Source organism: Physeter macrocephalus, chromosome 11, assembly GCF_002837175.3.
Source record: "Physeter macrocephalus isolate SW-GA chromosome 11, ASM283717v5, whole genome shotgun sequence".
Classification (NCBI taxonomy): domain Eukaryota; kingdom Metazoa; phylum Chordata; class Mammalia; order Artiodactyla; family Physeteridae; genus Physeter; species Physeter macrocephalus.
Window position 1 is genome coordinate 44,405,428 of NC_041224.1, and position 17,616 is coordinate 44,423,043.

The 17,616-nt window shown below is 53.0% G+C and overlaps 1 protein-coding gene across 1 annotated transcript; it reads left to right on the forward strand.

The window, feature by feature from the left end:
• The first annotated feature begins 3,793 nt into the window (after nt 1-3,793).
• On the forward strand, nt 3,794-17,539 carry MFGE8 (milk fat globule EGF and factor V/VIII domain containing). The gene is made up of 9 exons (XM_007115177.4): nt 3,794-3,951; nt 6,663-6,791; nt 7,178-7,309; nt 9,359-9,540; nt 9,962-10,117; nt 10,811-10,955; nt 15,239-15,423; nt 16,522-16,677; nt 16,799-17,539. Exons 1-9 carry the CDS (start codon nt 3,879-3,881, stop codon nt 16,934-16,936), a joined length of 1,296 nt encoding a protein of 431 aa, XP_007115239.1. The 5' UTR covers nt 3,794-3,878; the 3' UTR covers nt 16,937-17,539.
• The last annotated feature ends 77 nt before the right edge of the window (nt 17,540-17,616 follow it).

Sequence of the window (17,616 nt, forward strand, 5' to 3'; positions counted from 1 at the left end):
CTATAACAATTTCTGTACCTACCCATCTGTATCTAGGTTAAGTTAAACACGAAGTCCTCCTGGTATCTCTGATTAATCTAGTACCATGTGGATTATTCCAGCCTCCTCCCTTGCTTATCTATAACTTCCTTCTCCAACAGTGAGAAGTCTGACTCCTACCATCAACCATTCATTTACTTACTTGTTTAAGCCCCAGCATACATGCGCGTGTTAACCAGAATCCCCATGAAAAACAATTTTAGTGACTTTTATTGACTTTACTGACTAGGTTTCAGGGATTATGTACAGTTCTGTTTGTCTTTAGTCTTATAGTTTCCAGTCAAAACACTGTTTTCCAAAGTTACTTAGGTCAGTTCCTCTCCACTCCACTTCTCTCCTCATATAACAACAACTCAGACTGACGTTTTGTCATACATTTGCAATAAAGTTAGATCCTTTTGTCACTATCTGGTGCCCCCCAGCATCCCAGTTGATTTTTTAAAATTTGCATATGTTAAATTTCACTCTTTGTGCTATAGTGTCTATGGATTTGGCAGTTGGGTAGCATCATGTATCTACCATCCTAGTATTATACAGAATATTCCATCACCTAAAAACTCCCCCATACTTCCCCTTTGCGGTTAACCACTCCTGCTTCCCCAAACCCCTGGCAACCACTCATCCATTTTTCATCCCTATAGTTTTACTTTTCCCAGAATGTTATGTGAATGAAATCATATAACATTTAGCTTTTTTGGTCTGTCTTCTTTATCTTAGCAAAATGCATTTAAGATTCATCCATGTTGTCGTGTGAATCAATATCTCAGTACTTTTTATCACAGATAACTATTCCATCATATGGTTACACCACAGTTTGCCAATTCACCTACTGAAGGACATCTTGGTTGCTTCCAGTTTTTTTTTTTTTTTTTTTTTGCGGTACGCAGGCCTCTCACTGCTGCGGCCTCTCCCCCTGCGGAGCACAGGCTCCGGACGCACAGGCTCAGCGGCCATGGCTCACGGGCCCAGCCGCTCCGCGGCATGTGGGATCCTCCCAGACCGGGGCGCGAACCCGTGTCCCCTGCATCGGCAGGCGGACTCTCAACCACTGCGCCACCAGGGAAGCCCTCCAGTTTTTGATGACTATGAATGAAGCTGCTGTAAACATTTGTGTACAGCTTTTCATGTTGACATATGTTTTAATTCACTTGGGTAAGCATCTAGAGTGTAACTGCCCCTGGGTCATATGGTAAGTCTATATTAAACTTTATAAGAAACCACCAAACTGTCTTCCATAATGGCTGTACCATCGTGCATCCTCATGGGCAGTGAATGAGAGTTCCTATTGCTCTGCATCATTGTCAGCATTTGGTACGATCAAGTTTTTTTGGATTTTAGCCATTCCAGTAGGTCTGCAGTGATATTAAATGGTTGTTTGCATTTTAATTTTCTTAGTGAAAAATTACGTTGAGCATCTCGTCATATGCTTATTTGCCATCCATTTATCTCCTTTGTCAGTTTAGACCTTTTGCCCATTTAAAAAGCTGGATTGTGTGTTTTCTTATTTTTGAGTTTTAACAGTTCTTTATTCTGGATACATGTTCTTTACAACATATGTGATTTGCAAATGTTTTCTTAGTGTGCGGATTGTCTTTAATTCTCTTAACAGTGTTTTCACAGAGCAAACTGTTACTTTTGATAAAGTCCAATTTATCAATTTTTCTTTCATGGATCCTGCTTTTAGTATTGCATTTCAAACTCATGACCCAAACAGAAGTCCTGCAGACTTTCTTCTAGAAGTTTTATAGTTTTCCGTTTTAGAGTTAGGTCTATGATCCATTTTGAGTTAAATTTTGTATAAGATGTGAAGTTTAACTTTGTTTTTATTTATTTTTTGGCATATAGGCATCTGATTCTTCCAGTACCATTAATTGAAAAAACCATCCTTTTTCCATTGTATGGCCATGGCACCTTTGTCAAAATTCAGTTGACCATATCAGTGTTTACACTGGGGTCGATTTCTGAGCTCTCTGTTCTGTTCCTTTCTCAGAGCTTTTGCTTCCTCAGATCCTTCTAAGGCTGGCTTCTTATTCAGGGTCAGTGTGAAAGTTACCTTTTTAAAGAGGCCTTTCCGGGCCACCCTGTTTAAACATGTCCCCCTTTCCTCCTCCTTATTCAAATCACATCATATTGTTGTGTTGTCTTTGTAGCATTAACTAAGACCTGAAATTATCTAGCACTTGGGTAAGAAAGTATTCAGGCCAAGGAGATACCATCCCACTGAACTCTAATCACATTTCTGTATCGTTCATTTCCAGTGTAAAAACTACACAAGATTTTTGTATATTAACCTTGTATTCTGTGACCTCGCTCAACTCATTTATTGGTTTTAAAAGACTTTTTTTTTTTTTTGGTGTGTGGATTCTTTAGATTTTTCTGTATATGAGTGTGTCATCTGTGAATAGAGACAGAGATACTGTTACTTCTTCCTTTCCAGCCTGGATGTCTTTTATTCCTACTTCTTGCCTAATTGTCCTGGCTAGAACCTCCATTGCGGTGTTGAATAGAAGGGGTGAGAGCAGATCTCTTTATTTTGTTGCTGATTGTAGGGGAAGCATTCAGTCTTTCACCATTAAGCATGATATTAGTTGTGAGTTTTTCATAGATGTTCTATATCAGGTGAGAAAGCTCCCTTTTACTCCTGGTTTGTTGATTGTTTTATCATGAAGGGATTTTTTACCAAATGCTTTTTCTGTGGCTATTGAGTTGATCATAGGTAGTGTTTTTCCTTCTGAATAGTTTTAAGAAGGGCCTCCTGCCAGTAGTTACGTCTGACTCTGGTCCCAACTTAGGTATCAACATACCTGGTAGGGGAGATATCTGGCTGCTTTTTTTTTTTTTTTTTCCTGTGTCTAGTCTGACTAGAACACTATTATTAAAATTATTATTATTATTTTTTTGTAAATAGGTAATACCTGCAAAAGATAAAAAAGAATCATTTAGGAAAAAGTCAACCATGACAAGCAAGTCTCTTCCCACTCTGACACCCTGGTTACCTTCCCCTTTACCAACCGCTATGCTCAGTTCCTGGAATATTGAGGTGCTTTCCTGCTACAAGGGCCAAGGTGAATAGTTGCCCCAGAGACTTTATGGCCTGAAAATCCTCAAGTATTTTCTATGTGGCCCTTTACAGAAAAAGTATGCTGATTCCTTTTTTTTTTTTTAGTCTCTTACCATTTCAAAGGATGCTGCTATGATATACTATGATATCGTTGTGTAAATGTCATTTTATACGTGTGAGTTTTGGTAGAGTGAATTCCTATAAGTGGAATTGCTAGGTCTTACTGTCTCAGCATTTGTCATTTTCATAGATACTACCACGCAGCTCTCTTGATAACTTGAACCAGTTTACATTTTCTCCAACAATGCATGCTTGAGCCTGTTCCCGTAGCCTCGCACTAACAGTGCGCTAATAATTTGATACTTGCCAGTCTGATAACTGACACATGGTACTCGTAATTTGCGTTTTTCTTATTATGAATAAGGTTTAGCATATTTTCTGAAGCCAACAGTTAAAAAATCAAAAAGCAAAGAACAAACAACTCCTTCTGAGCCCTTTCTAGCCCAGTCGACTCAGGACTCAGGGCCCGGTCACCAACACCACGCGGGATGCCGGGCGTGGCCGGGGCTGGAGTGGGTGGCCGCAGAGCCCTCGGTTCCCCCGCTTCCCTCCCAGCCGCGGAGCCCCGCCCCGAGTCCGCCTCTGGCGGGCCTGGGCGGAGCACGTGGCCCAGTGGGAGGTGCTGCGCTGCCTGATTTATTCCCGTCCAGGAGAAGGAGTGAGAACCGCCGGGTCTGAACAGCCCAAGCGCCGGGTCTCGGGCCCGCATCTCCACACCATGCCGTGCCCCCGTTTGCTGGCCGCGCTCTGCGGCGCGCTCCTCTGCGCCTCGGGACTCTTCGCCTTCTCCGGTGAGTCGATCGCGCCGCCCTCTCGCCCTCGCCCCTCCTCTCCGCGCCGCTCGGAAGTTCGCCGCCGCGCCCTCCCTCTACTTCCACTGTTTACAAACTTGGTCAAAGAGCCGGCGCCGAGCTGAGGGGCGACCTCTACGGCTGCGCCCGGGAGGGAGGCGGGGATGCTCTCGGCCTCTCCTGCTGTCTCCGCGCCGGAGGGCTTTTTGCCGGTGATAGAGGCTTGAGCTCTGGGCGGGGACTCGGGACACTGGGTGACAGCCCAGCCTCCCCCAGGGAGATGGCTTACACAGAACAAAGGAATCTGCTGTGTAGGGCCTCTCTTTTCCCATCTGTAAAATGAGGCCATTGATCTGTGTCTGACTCGCGCGCTCCTTCCCCCAGGAAGTTTCTAGGACTCTTGTACTGATAAGTTTTCTCCAGCCAACTTTCCCTGGTAACTCCCTTCCCAGCCCTGGCGGCTGGTCAGTTCACTGGAATTTTATCCTCTGCTTAAAAGTAGGTGTCTGGTTAGATAAGCGAAGGGCTGGGGAGTCAGTGGAATGGAAGGGCCTCCAGCTCGGACCCAAGAGGGGGCGAGGAGCCTGGGGAGGGACTTGGAAAAGGGCTCCCTCCTGAGGTGGCGGCTCCTGACTACCCCCCTCCCCCTGCGGCCTTGGGCTGCTGCTTTATCTTCCTTGGTCCTCCTCCCCCGCCTAGGACGCATCCTGCTGGCAGCTGGGCCTCCAGCAGGGTGGTCATGAGGATGCCCTATTTGCTTCACAGTGGGCTGAGGAAAGGGTGCCCACGGGGTGGGGAGAGATGGCAAAGACTCTGCAGGCACCCCCTCCATCATTTTCTCATAGAAATAGGATCGGCTGAAGCAAGTTGGGGGTGCGGGGGTGGGTCCCAGCTGAGCCCTGGCTCTGCCATCCGGTGCCAGTCTGACCCCCAGGCCTGGAGTGGAAGCCTCAGGCTACTCCAAGCTCCCCCGAGACATGGAGAGCTGGCTGGGTCTTAAAAGTCCTTTGCCACCCCTCTCTGGCCCCAGAACCTGAGCCCTGTCAAAATGTCCCTGGGGAAGTCTCCCAAAGAGGGTAGGACCCTGAAATCCCAAAGGTGGTTTTGTGGAGGGTGACCTGGCTTTGTGGAAAGGGGGAAGTACCACAGCTGCAGTGTGCAGGTGAGTCAGTCAAGGGCCTGCCAGGTAGGGGAGACCTTTCCCTTTCCCTTTTTCCCACTCACCTGCTTTGCCCTGGAGCAGTACAGGGAGAGGGCACTTTGGGAGGGGGAGAGAGGAGAGTTGGACCTTGCCAGGTCGGGAGCCCAGGGCTCTGGCCATTCTCAAGCCTCTGCCGTGGCAGTGCCCGCCGCCTGTCAGGTCGGAGGGGATTAAACTGCTATTTAAAGCCAATGACTAATAGCTCATTGGGAGCCGCCTTAAGCTCCCGAGGCCCATGCTGAGGTGGAGCTCTGAAGCCTCCATCGCTCATTAACAGTGTTCCCTTCCCTGGAGCCCTGGCCCAGGTCTCTGGGGCTTTGGGATCTCAGGAGGGCCTCCAGCCTGGGATGGCTTGACTCTGCAGGGAGGAAAAACGATGTCTCATGTTTTACCCCAAATGACGGGTTTGGGTGTGGGGTCTGAGGCAGCCCTTCTGGGATGCTAAGGTCAGCTGGAAGGTGCTCCGCAGGCCTGGCTGACCTAGTGGGCTGAAGTTCACTCGAGTCAAGGGACTGGGGACAGGCTAACAGTGCACATCTGTCAGCCAGGCCCCCAGCCAGAAGCTGTGATGTCCTGTCTAGCCCTCTTCCTACCTCTAGTCGTTGTCCAGTTTTTCTCATATCTGCCCTTCCTTCTCACCCCTTCGCCTGACTTCCTGTCTTACCAGGAGGCCTGTGACAGCCTCCCTGATGCTCTCCTGGTTTCCTACCTCACCTGCTCCCGTCATATTTCCACACAGAGCCAGAGGGATCTTTGTGTAGCCACAGGATGCCTCCCCACCCTGGGCAGCGCATCCACATCTCTGCAGATGGCCTTTTCTTGACATTCTCCATCCCCAGCTAAGAAATGGCTTCTCCACTCCCACCTCATGCTTGAGAATCTCTGACTTTTTTTTTTCCTGGTGGGCAATGGTGGGGAGACTAAAGGAAGGTTAAGAGCCCTTGTTCTGCTGCATGAAAAGTCTAAACTTGTCATTCTTGTGTCCCTACCAGTCTCCCTTTTCAGCGATGTCTTACTGTTCTCCAGCATACCATGTCCTCTGTGCTTCTGCTTTTCTGAAGAAAGTTCTTTCCTCCCTCCCCAGCCCGACACCCTCCCACTCTGACTTTTTTTTTTTTTTTTGGCCATGCCACAGGGCATGTCGGATCTTAGTTCCCTGACCAGGGATCGAACCTGTGCCTCCTGCATTGGAAGCACAGAGTCTTAACCACTGGACCACCAGGGAAGTCCTTCCCTTTCTGACTTTTAAACTAGCTCAAATGTCCCCACCTCTGAAACTTCCTGCTCCCTGGCAGAAACCATCCTCCGCTGGCCCCTCATGCAGGCTTCTGTCAGAGCTCTGACACCCTCTTCATTACGTGGTGACTTGTCCATCTCTTTTCTCTGGCTTCTTGAGGCCTAGACTGCATCTGATTTCTCTGTCTCAGGGGCCCATGATGTACATGGTAGTTGGCCCCCCAGATATTTACTCAATGAACGACTTGTTCCTGACTCAGAACTGTCATTGCAGGTGACTTCTGTGACTCCAGCCAGTGCCTGCATGGTGGGACCTGCTTGTTGGACCAGGACAAAAAACCCCCCTTCCACTGCCTCTGCCCTGAAGGCTTCACGGGCCTCATATGCAACGAGACTGAGAGAGGTACCCGCCCTGGGCCATACCTGCCGCTTCCCACTGGCTCCCAGTTGCAGCCCAGGCTGCTGGGCTGAGCTCCTCCCGAAGTGGACACTGGTCCCCAGCACCCCTCCTGTTGCCCGCCAGCTTTTCCCTGGAAGCTCCCAGGCCACTTGGAAAGCTGGGTGCTTCCTTCACTTGGGCTGACTCACCTACCCGTGACCCTTCTTGGCCCCAGGCTGGCCCAGGCCCCATAGGGCAGATTGGGAGGGGGGAGGGACGAGATGGTTGGGGGAGGCAGACAGTGGGCCGAGTTTGGGCGGAGGGTCCTTTTGGGCTTGGCCCATCTGCTGCTGCCTGTCCCCAGCTCCTTCCTGATCACCTGCCCACCTCACCTGCCTCCCTCTCCCCAGGTCCCTGTTTCCCAAATCCTTGCCACAATGATGCCGAATGCCAGGTGACTGACGACTTCCACCGAGGGGATGTCTTCACCCAGTACATCTGCAAGTGCCCTCGTGGCTACACAGGCATCCACTGTGAGATCGGTGAGTATCTGGGGGTGCCTGTTCCAGGGGGCAGACCCTGAGCCACAGTCCTGGCAGCCCAGGCAGTGTGCTGGCCTTATTCCTGCGTCAGGGTGCATTGAGGCCGGGGAGGTGTGGCGGGGAGGGGCGGGGGACCCTGTTGTCCCTCCCCAGGCTTCTTCCTGCCTGGCCCTCTCTCCTGGGACTGCAGGCCAGGCCTGATGTCCCTGCAGGGGAGTGAGGGCTGGTAGTAACCCCAGAGGTCGTGGGAGTGTTATTTTCTGTCACCATGAACCAGACACACAGCATTAGGGTAAAATCTTGGCATTTTTCTACCAAGAGGGGAAAACCAACAGATTCTTAATCTTTTGGGGCCCAGGAGGTTAGTTAATAAGGTTTGAGCCTCAGGGTCTGACAGTTCTGGCCCAGGTTTGACCTCTGGCTTCATCACAGAGCTCTGAGAAGAGGGAGAGGCCTGGGCAGGCTGGGTCATCCCCTCACGGTCAGGCGCTCAGAGGCCCTGCGTGTGCACAGGGCTGACCCGCCTGGCCTGCTTGGTCATCCATGCGGCCACAGAATGGCACTGGGCGGGTTCCCGGCAGACCTGGCCAGCGTTGTCTGTACACGCTGTCTCCCTCCTGGCCTGGCTGGGGTCCCTCCCACAAACCAAGACTCTTCCTCACCTGCTGCGGGGCGGGCGAGGCCATGTCTAGGCGCAGGGGTGGGGGGAGTAGGGGTGGCGGTGCCAGACGTCTACAGTCCAGTGGGTCTGTCACTGAGCACTGCGGGCAGGGGCAGGCGGTCCTGGTGTAGGCAGATGTGGGGCTGGGCTCCAGGAGGAGGAGGGAGGGCAGGGCCAGCCCGGTGGGAGCCGGCTCCTGGGGGAGAGCAGGTGAAGCACCTGTGACGCCCTTCATCTTAGAGGAGACAGCCCTGAGGGCCTGGGCCCTGGGCCCTGGGCTGAGGCCGATGTGTCTGAGATACTGGGTAGAGGAATGCGGGGGGGCGGGGTCGCCAAGGCCGACGGAGCCCTGGGTGGGGCCAGGTGGGCCCACTAATTACGGTGCTGGGAGCCCAGGTAACCCTGGGTGTGCCTGACCCCTCCTTATCTGTTACATGGTGTGTTTCCTTAGAGCCCACCAGGACCCCACAGGCCCAAAGAATGCACGTTTGGGGCCCTCTGGGTGTGGGATGGGGGCTGCGTGGACAGAGCAGAGCGGACCTGGGTTCAGGTCTCTGCTCAGCCAGTGGCCGGCTCTGATCTCGGGTGTATGGCCTCCCTTGTGCTTCACTCTCCCTGCGAGAATGTCAGACACCGAGCTTGGCGTGAGCCTGGGGTGTTGGAATAAGAATGGACCTGTCCCGGGTTCTCTGCTTAGGAGCTGAGCCGCAGGCACACAGGCTCGGCCCCCAAGGACCACATCGCTTGGCCAGGGGCAGTTTCCCAGATGGCTGGGTCAGGACCAGTAGCTAGAAGGGGCAAAGGGTATGAGGGAAAACAGAATGGCACTCACACCCCATCCGGAAAACTCCTGCCAGTGGGATTCTAGAAAACTCCAGGCAGATGTGCTTCTTGCTTTATGTGCAGTACGAGTACTGTTCACTGCTGTCTGAGGTGTCGCTTCTTCCGAAGCCATCATCCTGGGGGAGCCAGGGACTGGGCTGGGTGTGGTGGTCCTCCTGATGGGGCGGGGGCATGAAGGAAGAGGAGGCCACGCTGGTATTCACTCAGCAGCCCACCCCCACCTCAAATAATTGCTGCTCCATATCCTGTAAAAACGAGACCACCTACTGCAGCCTGATGGGGGACACCAGCTACCAGTCACAGCAGTACCATGAGTGCTGGCCTGCCCTAGAACCTTCTGGCAGCCCAGGGTCCCGACCCCCAGTGACTCTGCCCGGCCCCTCTCTTCCTCACTGTGCACCTTGTTTTGGTACCTCCTCCTTGGCCCTCATTGTCCCTTCATGATCTCTGCTCTGGGTCCCCGGCAGAGGCCACACTGTCTTGTTCTTGTGTCCTCTGGGCCCCACCTGCTCGGGTGGCCCTCTGACTGCCTCCTCCCCCCTCAGTCTGCACCTCACCGCTGGGCATGGAGACGGGCGCTATCGCCAACTCCCAGATCTCCGCCTCATCCATGCACTTGGGTTTCATGGGTTTGCAGCGCTGGGCCCCGGATCTGGCCCGCCTGCACCTCACGGGCATTGTCAACGCATGGACATCCAGCAACTACGACAGAAACCCCTGGATCCAGGTATGGAAGGGACAGCTCAGGGGTGCGTAACGTGATGGAAATGGAGAAGGTGAGATGAGTGCGCCTGCATTTGGGGGTCACCACGGGAGGGTTCATAACCGGGGTCCAGGTAGCATGGTAGCAGGTTCCCACGGGTGAAGTATCTTTTAAGTAGAGGGAAGTTTTGGGGGGCCTGGAGTGCGTGGGTAGGATGAGGGGGAGTGAACGCTAGGCTGTAGAGGGGCTCTTTGCACTGTACGAGGCCTCTGGAAGCTTTTCCTTGTGTGCTTCCCTGAGCACTGGGTCCAAAGCCTGGAGAGGGCCAGATGAGAAAGCCACCCTTATTTGTCCTGCTTGGGTTGTTCTCCTTCTGGGCTGGAGGAGTGATGGGGGTGAAAAGAACCTGGGAGATAGGGGTTCTGTCCTTCCTGTCCTGGTCCAGGTGAACCTGATGCGGAAGATGCGGGTGACGGGCGTGGTGACGCAGGGTGCTAGCCGCGCAGGCAGTGCCGAGTACCTGAAGACTTTCAAGGTGGCCTACAGCACCAATGGGCGCAAGTTCCAGTTCATCCAGGGTGCAGGGGACTCAGGAGATAAGGTGAGGTTTGTTGTGAGCCCTAAAGAAGGGCTGTGGTCAGCAACCCCTGGGGCTCCAGCGCTGTTTGAGGGCCCCCAATGAGGTGAGGGTGCCCTGGGTGATTGGCCATGAGGTGGGTTTTCAGGTGTATCTTGGTTTGAAGAATTTGGGAAACCCAGATAGTGCCCGTGCTCTGTGGTTAAAAGTAATAACCCCACTTTATAGATAAGAATAGTGAGACTCAAAAAGGTTCAATGACTTGTTGAGGGTGGCGGTAGTGGTGGATATGGGATGCATTCAGAGCCGTCAGGGATACCATGTACAGTCATACAGGTTGTACACTGCTCAAGGGTGTCATTACTAAGTCAGCACCATTCACGTCATGTTTGTGTACTTCTATCTGTGGGAAAATTGTTATAAAAAAGTCTTTTCAGAAAGGAGTACCTTTCCTAATTTGCACAGAGGCACCCTATAGATCATAGGTGGCCCTGTGTGAAAGAAGGGGGTTTATGCCCAGGCCCCATAGTGACCAAGGAAGATCTGAAAAGGGGAATCTGTGTGGAGGGCTGTGAGGTGGCCAGAGGAAGGGCTGAGCCCCTCCTGGCTCTGCTAAGCCCACCTCTGCCTCCAGGCCCAAAGAGGAAGGGGAGACCACCCCAGGAAGTGGGACTGCCCACACTGACCCACCCCTCCAATCTGCCTCTTCCCTCCTAGATATTTATGGGTAATGTGGACAACAGCGGCCTGAAGGTCAACCTGTTTGAAACCCCTCTGGAGGTGCAGTATGTGAGACTGGTGCCCATGATCTGCCACCGGGGCTGCACCCTTCGCTTTGAGCTCCTTGGCTGTGAGTTGAATGGTGAGTGCTGGAGGCTCTGTAATCCTCGGAGATGGCTTTCCCTGCCCCCTCTTTTCTCAGCCAAGCTGAGCTGAGTAGGGTGGCAGCAAGGCCCAGGAACCTGGGCTCTCACAGGAGATGGCCACAAAAGGGATCGCCTGGCCATCAGCAGTCCTGCCCAGGTGTTTGCTCTTTGCTGGTTGGTAGAGGAAAAAAGACACCACTTCAATTTTCAAAATATTTTCGCTTACTCTGATTGGTTCCTTGAGCTTCTAGAACATGTAGCATTAGTTCTGTTTTGCAGATGTCAGTTCCACGAGGGCAAGGAGTTTGTTTTGTTCACTGCTGCATTCCCAGGGCCTAGAACAGAGCCTGGCTCATAGGCATTCAATAAATATTGATGGATGAGTAAGTGAATGAATGAATGAGGAAAATGAGGCCCAGATAAATTGTTTATCGGGGCACACAGCTGGTAGGTATTAAAAGTTGGTCTGAATCCCTGGGCTTCTGACACCTACCCATCCACTGTTTCTTCTCCCAAACCTGTAGCCTGCATTCAAGAGAAACATGGGGACTTCTAGGGTCATAGGGCTGGAGATGGTGCTTTTTTTTTTAAGATATTTTTTTTGGAGGAGGACAATTTTTAAAGTTTTTATTGATTTTGTTACAATATTGCTTCTGTTTTATGTTTTGGTTTTTTGGCTGAGAGGCATATGGGATCTTAGCTTCCTGACCAGGGGTCGAACCTGCACCCCCTGCATTGGAAGGTGAAGTCTTAACCACTGGACCTCCAGGGAAGTCCCCTGGGGATGGTGATTCTTGTTGCTCTTTCCGGAGAGATTCTCAGATGGAGGGATGGGGGACCAGGAGGGGATAGGTTTCTGCTGAGTCATAAAAAATCTCACCACTGGAGAAGGTTAGGGTGCAGAGGTTGGGCTGAGGGCCTTGTCTCTGCCCAGCTCAGCCCAGCCTTGCCTTCTCTGAGGTCTGGATATTTCCCTCTTTTTGCAGCCACAGTGCCACCTTCTGGCCACCGGCAGAACTGTAGGGCTCACTAGGCAGAGCTGCTCTCTGTCTTTCTGGTCTTAACCCAAGACCCACCCTCTGCTCCCCCTCCCAAGCTCTGTGGCACCTCTTTCTGTCATCCCGTTTTAGTTACTGCCCAATACCACTCAGAGCTCAGTTCAGTGACTTTCTGGGTTTAGTCTTTTTTTTTAAGTATGAACTTGAGCCAGCATATTCTTGCTCCTAGGGTCACTGCTTTTTGAGCCTAATTGTTCTTTTTTTTTTTTTTTTTTTTTAAATATTTATTTATTTATTTATTTATTTAGGCTGCTCCAGGTCTTAGTTGCGGCATGCATGTGGGATCTAGTTCCCTGACCAGGGATCGAACCTAGGCCCCCTGCATGGGGAGCATGGAGTCTTAACCACTGGACCACCAGGGAAGTCCCCCAAGCCTAACTGTTTTAAGTGGGGAGTTAAAGACTTTGCCTTTTGCTAAAAGAAAATTCAGGCAATTTGTAAAGAACATAGACAGGTCTGGGGCCCCCCACCCTGGGCTCCTCTCCCTGGAGTCCCTCACTACTCACTGTCATAATCTGAAGCCTTTGGCTAATTGCCGGCCTAGGCCTGTCACAGCCAGTTACCTCCAAGGCCAAGAGAGGGTGAGTCTGGCGAGCCGAGGAAGTGAAGTTATTCTGTCTGCTTCCCTCCAGGACTGGACCATCTCCTTTCCTTTGTAGGCATTCTGGTCACCTGGAGAGAGTATTGGTGTGTGCCTGTGTGCGCATGCGTGGGGCAGAGGTCTGGGCATTTCTGGGCATGCCCTGCACCAGGATTCCTCTTCGCCAGCAGGCGAGGTGTCCTTGGTGAATTGATTAGTTATTTAACTCAGTAGACATTTATTAAGATATTTATTAAGCTCCTTCTGAGTGCCTGGCTCTAGGGAGCAATATAGGTGAGATCCCTGACCTCATGGAAATTGCATTCTAATGAGGGAGGCTGATGTGAGATAAGGAGCAAATAAAAGAAAGGTCAGATAGCAGCAAGAACTATGAAGGAAACATTAGAGGGAGATGTGATGAGGGTGACTTGGGGTGAAGAGAGGGAACAGCATGGGGACTGCTGTGTTGGGATGACGTTTGAGTAGAGGCTTGAATGATGGAGATCAAGGCGTGTGAAGAACTTGGAAAGGGCATCCCAGGCAAGGAATTGACACATGCGAAGGCCCTGGGGCATGTGAAGGATAGAAGGGAGGCCAATGGAGCTGGAGCCTAGAGAATGAGGGGTAGCTTGGTGGGTGATGAGGCTGGAGAGGTGGGCAGAGATGGACCAGGCAGGGACCACGTAGACCATTTTAAGGATTCAGGTCTTTATCCTGAGAACAAGGGGCAGCCATTGTGGAGGGAGTGCTAATAGGACACGATTAGAGTTGGGTCTAGAAGAGATCCCTTAGGCTGTATAGGGAGAATGGGGGCAGAGGGCCATTGTGAGTGAGGGGAGAGACATGTGGGAAGATAAGGTGGCTTGGATCAGGGTGGTGGAGTCAATGGATTGGGCAGGTTAGAGCCTTCTACTAAAGTGAGCTCCATGGACCAGCAGGATGAGCATCACGTGGGAGCTTGTAGAAATGCAAACTCCCAGCCCCACCCTTGACTTTCTGAGACAGAATCCTCATATTAACAAGGTCCCCAGGTGATCTGTGAGAAGCACTGCTCTGGCACCTCATTTTATAGGTGGGGAGTCTGAGGAGCAGAGAGGGGAGGGACTTCCCAGGGTCACGTAGCGAGTGGTGGAGCTGACAGTCCTGCTCTCGGCTTGATGCCCTGCCCAGTGCATTTTATGTGGAAGGATGTCTGACATGCCATAAGTGATGGGGGCATGAACTGCTGGAAGCAGATGATCTGTAGAAGGGTCCACCATGGGCAAATGATGCCTTGGCGTCCCCTGCAGCATGCTCCAGCCTCGGGCCGGCCTCATGGCCCTCCAGGTCTGGAGCCGTGGGATGAACCACCTCCCAGCCCAGCAGCCTCTCTGTGTGGGAGCAGGGTGGAGGTTACCTGGTGCACCACTGTCACGAGGAGATGGTACGATTGGTCAGCATCAGCACACTCTGGAGGCAAATGTCTTTAGTGGCAAGGGAGCGAGCGTGTGGGGAGACAGTGAGGTAAAGCACTGGGTACTATAGTCAGCTCCCAGATGGAGCCATGACTTTCCAAGCCCACTCTCTCACTCCTGATTTTGCAAAGGGACAGGCAGTTGTGCAGTGGTGATTCTGCCACGTGTGAGACACGCCCATCGTTCCTTTGGGAGTTTTATCTCCTGCCCGTTCCCAACTGTTCTGGCCAGCTGCAGGTGCAGAACAGCCTGGCACATTTCTGAGTGTTTGGAGCAGGCCTGAGTGAAACCAAGGCCAGCTTCTCAGGTAGCCCTCCCAGGCCTCTCTGACAGCATGCCAGGTAGTGAGTGTGTGGAGGCCCTCTGGGAGGGGCTGTGGGGCAGGGATACAGGGTTGTTCCTGAGCCCCAGGAATTCTGACTTTTCGGCTTCCACGTGCTAGAGAGCAGGAATGTTGTCCTGCTCATCGCTGGGTCACCACCAGGCAGACCTTCACGGCTCTGGGTGGGTGCAGGAATGGTGGACATAGTGTCACAGTGTGACATGGTGATTAGGAGTGTGTGTGTGTGTGTGTGTGTGTGTGTGAGACTTGGGCACGGTGCTTAATGTCTCTCAGCCTCAGTTTTCTCATCTGTGGAATGGGGTTACTAATATCCTCTTCGTTCCAGTTTTTGTGTGGTAGATTAAATGACTGAAGTCAGCACTGAGTCAGTGAGATGGTTGTTATTAGCACTCTTGACGGTTATCCCAGGACTCAGCGGTGTGAATAGCAGCTGTACTGTAGGAGTGACAGAGGAAGTGCTGTGAGTCCAGAGGAGGGAGAAGTCCCACCCAAGTGAGGTGGTCAGGGCAGGCTTCTTGGAGGAGGTGTCCCATGAGTCAGGCCTTGAAGGAGGGTGGAGGTGGTGGATCAGGGCCTGCCATGGTGCAGAGGGAGAAGAGCGGTGGGTGATCTGTGCAGAGCAAGTGAGGGGCGGGGTGGGAGCTGAGCTGAGGAGTGGGTGGGGCTGTCAGTAAGCAAATAGAACGGTTGACCCTAAAAGGTGGAAGGATCTTCCGTCTGTTGTCCAAGAGGATGCCAGAGGTCGGTCAGGAGCCACAGAGTTCTTTCCTCCACCACCTCACGCTCACACCCCTGGGAGGCTGTGGACCCCAGATCTGGGTGACAGCACTCCCCTTGTTGGCAGGATGCACCGAACCCCTAGGCCTGAAGGACAACACCATCCCCAGCAAGCAGATCACAGCCTCCAGCTTCTACAAAACCTGGGGCCTCAGTGCCTTTAGCTGGTATCCCTCCTATGCGCGGCTGGATAATCAGGGCAAGTTCAACGCCTGGACCGCCCAGACCAACAGTGCCTCTGAGTGGCTGCAGGTGGGTCAGGCTCCCCCTGGGGTGCAGGGCTGGGGTAGGCTGGCGTTGGGTGGGTTTGGGTGGGGCTGTTGGATCTATGACCCTGGCCCAGCCCAGGCTTCTGCTCCCCAGAGGGAGTTTCTGCACGGCCCTGATTGTGGTCGGCTTTTCTCCTTCTTCCTCTTATATCCCCACCTGTCTCCTGATTCTGTAACTCAGAGCGGGGATGGTGGGGGAGCTCAGTGCTGCTTCCACCAAGGCCCCCAGCCCAGGTGGTGAGTGTGTGTGTGTGTGTGTGTGTGTGTGTGTGTGTGTGTGTGTGTGTAGGGGAAGGGCCACCTCCACTGGCTGCCACAGGGTGATAAGGCTGAGCCCCCGTACAGCAGGGCAGGATGGAGGAGGGACACCTCAGGATTTCTCTGCCTGCACTCAGAGGATGCTCTCTAACTTGCTGTCTGAGAACACACCATGTGACAGCCCTTGGATTTCACTGAAATTGGGAAGCACAGGAGAGTCATGGAAAACCAGAGCATCCACTCATTTTATAGATGAGGAAACGGGGTCCCGGCAGGGTGAGGATTTGCCTGGGGCTCACCCGCTTGTTGGCAGTGAGTTGGGTTTGCAGCCTGGGTCTTGGCACTGCCTGCGCAGCTGGCGGCTCCCTGGGATGGGCAGGGAACTGGGGGGCAGGAGGGGCATCTCTAGGCCCCAACAAGCACATTAGCCTGTGGGGCTGGGTTCCGTGAGGAGCTGCCTGCCTTTGGAGTCCCTCAGGACCAATGTCAGGCTGTGGACAGCCCTGCAGGGGCCTCTGGAGCAGTTCATGTCCCTATAGGCTATGGCCTCCCCTGTCCCTGTTCCTATCCTGTGAGGGGTTGGCAGTGAGTTGGCTGGAGCCCAGGCTCTGAAATCTGAGCTTCATTGCAGCAAAGTGCTTAACAGTGTCTGACAAAGTAGGTGGGATTATTTATGCCCATTTTATAGATGGAAAACTGAGGCTCTGCCAAGTGAAGTAGTTTTCCCAAAACTAGATTGTATGCCCAGTGTGTCTGCCTTTTCCCACCTTACTGGAGATGGTCCAAGCAAAGAAGATGGGGTGGATTTTTTTTTTTCCTGTAGATTGACCTGGGCTCTCAGAAGCGAGTGACCGGCATCATCACCCAGGGGGCCCGAGACTTTGGCCACATCCAATATGTGGCAGCCTACAAGGTGGCCTATGGTGACGATGGTGTGAACTGGACTGAGTACAGTGACCAGGGGGCCGTGGAAAGCAAGGTGAGTGTGTGTCCAGCTATCCTTCCCTCCCCACTCCAGGGGTGCCCTGCGAGTGGAATCTGGGGCCCTGAGGGGAGGAAGGCTGGCTCTGGGGCCCTCCTGACCCCCTCTCTGTCTCTAGATCTTCCCTGGCAACATGGACAATAATTCCCACAAGAAGAACATGTTTGAGGCGCCTTTCCTGGCTCGCTTTGTGCGCATCCTGCCTGTGGCCTGGCACAACCGCATCACCCTTCGTGTGGAGCTGCTGGGCTGTTAGTGGTAGGCCCGGCTGCAGTGACCGCAAGGGCCGTGGGGGCACCTGCCCCTTTCCTGGTCCTCCTGGCCTTCTGGGGACCTGCTGCCTTTTCCACCCACCCTCCTGATTGTAGCTGACCTGGGGGCGGGGGTTTCAGTCGTCACTCCCTCCCTCCCTCCCTCCTCCCCCTCCCCCTCCCACGTGCCCCTGGTGCCTACCCCTCATGCCATCCCATTTTCTTAGGCACGGAGGGCATTGAGTAGGTCTGGGATGGACAGGGAAGGGCGACGTAGGGTGCGTGGGTCCTCCCTAGCGCCTCTCCCACACCCCCCATTCACAAGGCCCTGGAGGAATAGGCCCTGAGGCCCCAAGCTGGAGAGTGCTGGTCTCCTGCCCCTCAGCCCTGGGGAATGATGCTGCCACTCTGCTGCTGCCACCTAGCCCCCCGACACTTCCCCCTCATCTCCCTGGAGACCCCTCTTGACCCTCCTCCTGAAGCCGAGAGAGACAGAAGCGGGTGGGGTGGGTCTGTGGCGAGATGGGGGAGGAGGTGGCTGGGCCTGTGGGGCCGTCTGTGCTGGTTCTTCACCCCCGAGTACACAGGCAGCTTCCAAAATATATTTATGTCACCCCCTGAACTCTCGCTGTGGTTCATCATTGCTCCGTTAAAATGGGCTTTGACTTGGGCTGGTGTCCCCACC